Here is a 9,434-nt window from a genome sequence, read left to right on the forward strand (position 1 = left end):
GTTCTCTCCCGCAGTGGTTATTATCTGGCGCACTGCCCGCACACTCCGCGCTCGTTCTCTCCCGCAGTGGTTATTATCTGGCGCGCTGCCCGCACACTCCGCGCTCGTTCTCTCCCGCACTGGTTATTATCTGGCACACTGCCCGCACACTCCGCGCTCGTTCTCTCCCGCAGTGGTTATTATATGGCGCACTGCTCGCACACTCCGCGCTCGTTCTCTCCCGCAGTGGTTATTATCTGGCGCACTGCCCGCACACTCCGCGCTCGTTCTCTCCCGCATCCTTCTCATCGCTCTGGACCAGTCCCCGCCCCCTTCGTTCTCGCCCAATCGGTGTCCGCGTTACAGTGGGGAGCGGTCACATGACCCGAGCCGGCTGCATCTTCTCATGTGAGGACCGGTGGCGGCTGCCGGGGACGGGACACGATGGCTGCGGACGAGCTGGCCTGCAGGCTGAACCGGCGTCTGAGGATGGAGGACCCGGCGGAGGCGGAGCGGGAGCAGCCGCACATGAGGGTCTTCAACCCCTACACCGAGTTCAAGGAGTTCAGCAGAAAGCAGATCAAGGACATGGAGGGGATGTTCCGGCGGTGAGTGCCCGGATGCGGGGTCCCCGAGCTCCTCCACCCGGGGACACCGGTCACACGCACTGCGCCTGCCCGGCGCGCATGTAGCAGAGCGGAACTTGTGGCTGCAGCGCTTCTGTATCGTGAGATGCCCCATGCAAAAGAGCATAAAGTCTCATGCAAAATAATCCATATCAAATATCACAGCCCCATGTAAAATAACATGCAGTCCTGTGCAAAATAGCCTGTAGTCCAATGGAACCCTGCACATCCGGAGTGACGCGCTCGGCTCTGCTACATCGGCCTGTGCAATGATCAAAATGTGACATTGGTAAAATCCTGAGCAGCCAATCAGGGAGCAGCTCTCACCTTCTAAATGGGGCTGGAAAAATGAAACGGGTCTCCTGAGTGGTTGCTATGGGTAACGCTGACATTTTCTCCCAGGCTGCTCAGTGACGTGTCCGACCATAAGTGCCCCCCCCCCCATCTGCCCGCCATGTTTATACTTCTACTATTGGAACAATTGCACAATAGTAGGATTTTTCCCTGCAATTACAGCTCCCAGCATGCCCTGGTGGTAGTTTTGGAACAGCAGCAGATCTACAGGTCTCAGACTTGCTAATATCTGCATTGCTGGGCAAGAAATGATCGAAAACTCCTGTGAGCAGGACGACATGTGCCCCCTAATAGGATATTCCTCCTCTCAGCTAATGGGTTAATGGCATTATGGCTTTGGGAGGGTCCGCGCTGCGGGGAGGGGGCCGGAAGGGCTTTCAGTCAGGATTAGATGTGCAGGGGGCACTTGTCACCATGTAGAAGAGGAAGGGGTTAAAGCCTTCCAGTAGGGAAAGGGTTACCCATACTGTGGTTATAGAGGGGGGTAGTGGTCCCTCTATAGTGTCATCTGCCATTATGATGCCGCTCCTCACCCTCCAGCGCCAGGAGCAGCCCCCAGATACAGCGCAGCAACAGGTGGTGAGGCCGAGGCTGCCGCCCGTCACCGCTGTGTGCTGGGGGTCTTATGTATAGGAGGTGGAGGGCGGGGGTCTGCAGCACGGCATCCCAGGATGCCAGTACAGTCATCTGTCCATCCCTCCACCCTTTTATCTATCCCTCCTTCTATCCATCCTCTATCATCCATCCTCTATGCATCCATCCCTCCCTCTATCCATCCCTCCCATCCTCAATGCATCCCTCCCTCCCTTTATCCATCCCTCTATCCATCCCTCCCTCTATCCATCTATCCCTCCCTCTATCCTTCTATCCCTCCCTCTATCCATCCATCCCATCCTCTATACATCCATCCCTTTATCCATCCCTCCCTCTATCCATCCATCCATCCCTCCCTCTGTCCATCTATCCCATCCTCTATGCATCATCCCTCTATCCATCCATCCCTCCCTTTATCCATCCCTCTATCCATCCATCCCTCCCTTTATCCATCCCTCTATCCATCCATCCCTCCCTTTATCCATCCCTCTATCCATCTATCCCTCCCTCTATCCTTCTATCCCTCCCTCTATCCATCCATCCCATCCTCTATGCATCCATCCCTTTATCCATCCATCCCATCCTCTATGCATCCATCCCTCTATCCATCCCTCTATCCATCCATCCCTCCCTCTATCCATCCCATTCTCTATGCATCCATCCCTCTATCCATCCATCCCTCCCTCTATCCATCCATCCATCCCTCCCTCTATCCATGCCTCACCTCCCTTTATCTATCCATCCATCCATCCCTCCCTCCCTCTATCCATGCCTCACCTCCCTTTATCTATCCATCCCTCCCTCTATCCATCCATCTATCCATGCCTCACCTCCCTCTATCTATCCATCCCTCCCTCTATCCATCCCTCCCTCCATGCCTCTCCTTCTTAGTGATGTCAGGCCCTGGACCAGTTACTTCTCTGTAATATATTTTCCATGGACTTGTAGATAAGATCTGTAGAGGCTTCGCAGCGCTGCGTCGTCGTCGCTTTTCTTTTTCCGCAGTAGGAATCTGTTGATGTTACTGTGAGCTCCTTTTTCTCCTGTGCGCACAAATACCTGACGGGACAGCAGGATCCCGCTCTCTCTAAGGAACTGTAGTGTGTATTATATGTTCCAGCTGCTGCAGAACATTATTTATCTTAATATTATAACATGTACCGATTGCTGCAGAACCTCATTACACACAGCTCAGCTGCTGCAGAACCTCATTACACACAGCTCAGCTGCTGCAGAATCTCATAACACACAGCTCATCTCCTGTAGAGCAGCATAACACATGCACCTGTTGCTTCAGACCCTCATTATGCATACCACCGGTGATAAAGATCCACATGATGTGCACCTCTGCTGCTGCAGAACCTCTAGCATGTTTCCAATCCATCAATGATGGGCAGGTACCATTTTACTTAGAGGTTCTGCAGCAGCTATGGTAGGTTCCTATTTTAAGGAATAATCCCCCCACACTCACGCTGGTGTCAGCTGGATCAGTTATCATGAGATGAGCATGAAGATTATGGGTCTTGATCAGCGCAGTTGGAAATAGAATAGTTTGGATCAGCCGCGGGTTGGGGGATGGGATGGGGGGGGGAGGGTGGGGGGGTAAAAACAGAAAAATCCCCGATCGTTCATTTTCTATTATCTTAATGCACTGCAGCGGATTGACTCTTCCCTGGAGATGGTCTCCTAGCTCCAGTGGCTCCGTGCGAGCCCCTCCATGTACATAATACATGAGTGATGTGCACCACTTCCTACAATCACACATCACTGATGATTATATAGGTGACGTGGGATGTGTATATATGTCCCACACTGGATAATCGTACAGCCGTCAATCACCCCTCTATCTATGCATTATGTGCTGGATTCAGGGGTCGTCCACCATTTCCCACCCTCCCCATTCGGCTCTGTTCACATGTGACATATGTGATGCAAAGTGCATTTCCATCAATGTGGAATTCGCTTTTCACGATTCATAAAATTCCCGGTCAGTCACTGTCTGCAGTGGAACAGTGGTAAAATGTGGGGTAAACGACACAACAGGTCACAGTCAATTTTCCCGTAAATAACAGGTTTAATCTATTGCATGTATTAATGGAGTAATCAAATATACCATTCTGCCACTAGAGGGAGTGTGTGAGCTTACTGCATGCAGCCTGTCCACAGTACGCTCACAAGCTCCCTCTAGTGGAGGCCGCAGGAGACAGAATATTATCTATTTACATTCTCTGTATGAGGCTAATACTACTAAGTTATACTAAAGTATTAACGCAGGATGCACAATGATAAATGGTGCAGGTAGTGAAAGGATATATCACTAGGATGTTCCATCAGTGTATGATTAGCGCAGATTTGATCTCTGGGAACGAAGGGCCACATTCCTGTTTTACCCCAATGGTTGAACCTAAAGAGATCTTTATTTGGGGCAAATCTTATTGAGCCATTTTTGCAATGTAAAAGACTACTCTTGGTGACCCGGTTGCCCCCTAGTAGGAAAAAACGGCATCAACATGGTTTCCCGAATGCAGTCAGTGTAGCTTTTGCAGCTCCTTCCTTGGAGCACAGACATGAATCTTGAATGAGATTGTTTCTCGTACCAGATACGACGCGGGGAAGGACGGCTTCATAGATCTTATGGAGCTGAAGCTGATGATGGAGAAACTCGGAGCTCCGCAAACCCATCTGGGCCTTAAGGACATGATCAAGGAAGTGGATGAAGATTTTGATGGAAAGCTGAGCTTCAGGGAGGTGAGTCACAGCCTGCGGAGGCAGCGTCACCGCCGATCCTGCTGAAATCTGTCACATTCATAAACCTTCCCCCCGTGAGTCATGGTAATGTTCAGTCCTGGGAGATTTACTAGACGAGGCTGCGGGGGACATCTGTCCCAGCACCTGAGCTTACGCTGGAAATCCAGGCCTGGATCTCATGAAATATGCAGGAGGCTTCTCCATTCATTCATGCTCGTCGCTAGCAAGGTGACTGAGGACAGCAAGAAGCAGTGATTGTCTGCAGCAAGTCAAACTACTCACGGATGGACAAGAGCAGTGGTTGCAAAACTGCCAGTTCTGTAGAGCAGCAGAACACACAGCTCAGCTGCTGCAGGACCTCATTATACACCACTCAGTTTCTCTAGAGCAGCATAACACACAGCTCAGCTGCTGCAGAACCTCATTAGACACCACTCAGCTTCTCTAGAGCAGCATAACACATATCAGCTGCTGCAGAACCTCATTAGACACCACTCAGCTTCTCTAGAGCAGCATAACACACCGCTCAGCTGCTGCAGAACCTCATTAGACACCACTCAGCTTCTCTAGAGCAGCATAACACAGATCAGCTGCTGCAGAACCTCATTATACACCACTCAGTTTCTCTAGAGCAGCATAACACACCGCTCAGCTGCTGCAGAACCTCATTAGACACCACTCAGCTTCTCTAGAGCAGCATAACACAGATCAGCTGCTGCAGAACCTCATTAGAAACCACTCAGCTTCTCTAGAGCAGCATAACACACAGCTCAGCTGCTGCAGAACCTCATTAGACACCACTCAGCTTCTCTAGAGCAGCATAACACACCGCTCAGCTGCTGCAGAACCTCATTAGACACCACTCAGCTTCTGTAGAGCAGCATAACACGTGGGGGGCATTGATGGGATCAGTGTAGCGTGCATGTTTCGGAGATCTTACAGTAGTCCTCTGTACAGTGGTCATAGCGCACCTGTCACCAGGTCAGACGTTTTTGCTTCTATTCTGTTCCCTCTGCTCACCTGAGTAGTTTTTATTATTTTTTATTTTCTAAATCTGCCATACAGTTCCAGAGATATGGGTCTTTTTAATTGGTACTCGGAGTAATAGTGCAAAGCAGCTAAAGACCAAGTCCAGCCGCTCGGAGCATCACGGCGCTGCCAAAAATGCACCTTCCCACCAGCTTGGTATCCATCCATCTCCTCCCTTCTTTGGTTCTATGAAGCCAGAACTGTCAATCAAAGTAGATGGGGGGAAGAGGGATAGATCAAGGGGAAACAAGCAGGTGGGAAAACAAATTCACTGTCACTTTTCACTTGCATACAGGGCTCCTCCTGCATGTGTCTGTGTGTATGTTTGTGAACCCTTCAGAATTTGTCATATCACTGCATAAATGTGACCTAAAACTACATCAGGCTTTCACAGACTCCCTAAAAGTTTATAAAAAGTGAGTAAAAACTATTAGACGAAATCCAATATTACATGTCTGCGAGTAGCTTTCAGTGTCTGGTGCGACCCCCCTTGTGCAGCAATAACTGCAGCTCATTATTAATAGATCTGCGCACCGATCGGTGGGCTTTCACTCAGGAACTCATTAAGTGCTCACTTCCGCTCCTTGATTTGGCCTTTCCAAAATGTTGTTCTTTAACCATTCTTTTGTAGCATGACTTGTTGTGGCATGACTAGGCTCATGGACAGAATTTTATCACCATTTGTCTTTAGAATATTCTGATAAAATTTGGAATTTCTTGTCCTATCCATGCAGCTGACCCCGCCCAACCATGGTCTGAACACAAGTGTTTCACAGATGATGGGAGGTTTTCATACTGCAATTAGGGGATTTTCTTCTCCAAACACTACACTTCTCATTTAAACAAAAAAGCTCAATTTTGGTGTCATCTCATCCTCTGTACATTATATCAATAGTCTTCTAACACGTGTGTGTATGTATGTATGTATCTATACAGTTGTGATCAAAAGTTTACATACCCCAGGAGAATTTTTGCTTTCTTGGCCTTTTTCAGAGAATATGAATGATCACACCAAAACTTTTTCTCCACTCATGGTTAGTGGTTAGGTGATGTCATTTATCGTCAAACTACTGTGTTTTCTCTTTTTAAATCATAATGACAACCCAAAACATCCAAATGACCCTGATCAAAAGTTCACATAGCCCATTTCCTAATACTGTGTATTGCACCCTCTAACATCAATGACAGCTTGAAGTCTTTTGTGGTAGTTGTGGATGAGGTTCTTTATTTTCTCAGATGGTAAAGTTGCCGACTCTTCTTGGCAAAAAGCATCCAGTTCCTGTAAATTCCTGGGCTGTCTAGGATGAACTGCGTGCTTGAGATCTCCCCAGAGTGGCTCAATGATATTGAGGACAGGAGACTGAGATGGCCACTCCAGAACCTTCACTTTCTTCTGCTGTAGCCAATGACAGGTCGACTTGGCCTTGTGTTTTGGATCGTTGTCATGTTGGAACATCCATGCGCTGCTTCCGGGCTGATGAGTGAATAATTTGCCTCCAATATTTGCTGATAACGTGCTGCATTCATCTTTCGTTCAACTTTGACCAAGTTTCCTGTGCCTTTGTAGCTCACACATCCCCAAAACATCAGCGATCCACCTCCGTGCTTTACAGTAGGAATGGTGTTCCTTCCATCATAGGCCTTGTCGACTTCTCTCCAAATGTAACGTTTATGGTTGTGGCCAAAAAGTTCAATTTTGGTCTCATCACTCCAAATTACCTTGTTCCTGGAGTTTTGAGGCTTGTCCCTGTGCTGTTTTGCGTATTTTAAGGGAGATACTTTGTGGCATTTGCGCAATAATGGCTTTCTTCTGGCGACTCGACCATGCAACCCATTTTTCTTCAAGTGCCTCGTTATTGAGCATCTTGAAACAGCCACACCACAAGTTTTCAGAGAGTCCCGGATTTCAGCGGATGTTATTTATGGGTTTTGCTTTGCATGCCGACATTTTTGTTGGTCTACCTGACCGTGGTTTTGTTTTTACAGAGCCCCTGATTTTCCATTTGTTAATCACAATTTGAATGCTGCTGACTGGCATTATCAATTCCTTGGATATCTTTTTTTATCCCTTTCCTGTTTTATACAGTTCAACTACCTTTTCCCATAGATCCGTTGACAATTCTTTTGCTTTCCCCATGACTCCCAGTCCAGAAACCTCAGTGGCTGTATGAAAGATGCAAGAGTCTGTCTGGATCAGAGGAAATCACTCAGCTTTTATGCACACGCACTGATTACAAGCAAACAGGTCACAGGTGAGGATGTTACCTTTAGTAGCCATTCAAACCCATTTTTGTAAACTTCTGTGCATGTTATCAGGCCAAAATCACCAGGGCATGTGAACTTTTGATCAGGGTCATTTGGATGTTTTGGGTTGTCATAATGATGTTTTGGTCACTTTTGATTGTTGGTTGTGCTTTCACACTCGTGGTAGCATGAGACGGACTCTACAACCAACACAAGTGGCTCAGGTAGTGCAGCTCATCCATGATGGCACATCAATGCGAGCTGTGGCAAGAAGGTTTGCTGTGTCTGTCAGTGTAGTGTCCAGAGGCTGGAGACGCTACCAAGAGACAGGCCAGGAGAAGTGGAGGGGGCCGTAGGAGGGCGACAACCCAGCAGCAGGACCACTACCTCAGCCTTTGTGCAAGGAGGAACAGGAGGAGCACTGCCAGAGCCCTGCAAAATGACCTCCAGCAGGCCACAAATGTGCATGTGTCTGCACAAACTGTTAGAAACCGACTCCATGAGGATGGTCTCAGTGCCTGACGTCCTCAGATGGGAGTTGTGCTCACAGCCCAACACCGTGCAGGATGCTTGGCATTTGCCACAGAACACCACGAATGGCAAACTTGCCACTGGCGCCCTGTGCTCTTCACAGATGAAAGCAGGTTCACACTGAGCACATGTGACAGACGTGACAGAGTCTGGAGATGCCGTGGAGAGCGTTTGCTGCCTGCAACATCCTTCAGCATGACCGGTTTGGCAGTGGGTCAGTAATGGTGTGGGGTGGCATTTCTTTGGACTGCCGCACAGCCCTCCATGTGCTCGCCAGAGGTAGCCTGACTGCCATTAGGTACCGAGATGAGATCCTCAGACCCCTTGTGAGACCATATGCTGGTGCGGTTGGCCCTGGGTTCCTCCTAATGCAGGACAATGCCAGACCTCATGTGGCTGGAGTGTGTCAGCAGTTCCTGCAAGATGAAGGCATTGAAGCTATGGACTGGCCCGCCCATTCCCCAGACTTGAATCCGATTGAACACATCTGAGACATCATGTCTTGCACCATCCACCAACGTCCTGTTGCACCACAGACTGGGAGTTGGTGGATGCTTGAGTCCAGGTCTGGGAGGAGATCCCTCAGGAGAACATCCGCCGCCTCATCAGGAGCATGCCCAGGCATTGTAGGGAGGTCATATAGACACGTGGAGGCCACACACAATACTGAGCATCAGTTCCTTATCTTGAGGCATTTCCATTGAAGTTGGATCAGCCCGTAACTTCATTTTCCACTTTGATTTTGAGCATCATTCCAACTCCAGACCTCCGTGGGATATTTAATTGTGATTTACATTGATCATTTTTAGGTTTTGTTCTCAACACATTTCACTATGTAATGAATAAAGATTTACAACTGGAATATTTCATTCAGTGAGGATCCCATATCTAGAATGTGGGATTTTAGTGTTCCCTTTATTTTTTTTGAGCATTGTATATGCCCCCTCACTGAGAGCACCTCACTAACTCGTATCTATAAGGGAAGCCTTTCCGGCTACTATTTGCCCTCGGTGCAGTTCCCTCATTGACCTGAGGCAAGTGGTGGCGCCAGAGAACCAATCCCTGCCAGGTCCTTTTCTACCCTCCCCCAAGGTGAGCGAAGTCGACGCCCCCCTTTCCCTGTGAGATCCCTTACACATACATATATATATATATATATATATATATATATATATATATACACATACAGTACAGACCAAAAGTTTGGACACACCTTTTCATTTCAATATTTTTCTGTATTTTCATGACTATGAAAATTGTAAATTCACACTGAAGGCATCAAAACTATGAATTAACACGTGGAATTATATACTTAACAAAAAAGTGTGA

General features: G+C 48.1%; 1 protein-coding gene across 1 annotated transcript in view; it reads left to right on the forward strand.

The window, feature by feature from the left end:
• The first annotated feature begins 338 nt into the window (after window positions 1-338).
• Window positions 339-9,434, forward strand: part of EFHD2 (EF-hand domain family member D2) — a 30,180-nt gene continuing 21,084 nt past the window's right edge. Inside the window, exons 1-2 of the mRNA XM_069741687.1 lie at window positions 339-587; window positions 4,154-4,301. Coding sequence (XP_069597788.1) covers window positions 424-587; window positions 4,154-4,301 — 312 coding nt within the window. The 5' untranslated portion in view covers window positions 339-423. The remainder of the gene's footprint in view (window positions 588-4,153; window positions 4,302-9,434) is intronic.

This window comes from Ranitomeya imitator, chromosome 10 (genome assembly GCF_032444005.1).
Source record: "Ranitomeya imitator isolate aRanImi1 chromosome 10, aRanImi1.pri, whole genome shotgun sequence".
NCBI lineage: Eukaryota > Metazoa > Chordata > Amphibia > Anura > Dendrobatidae > Ranitomeya > Ranitomeya imitator.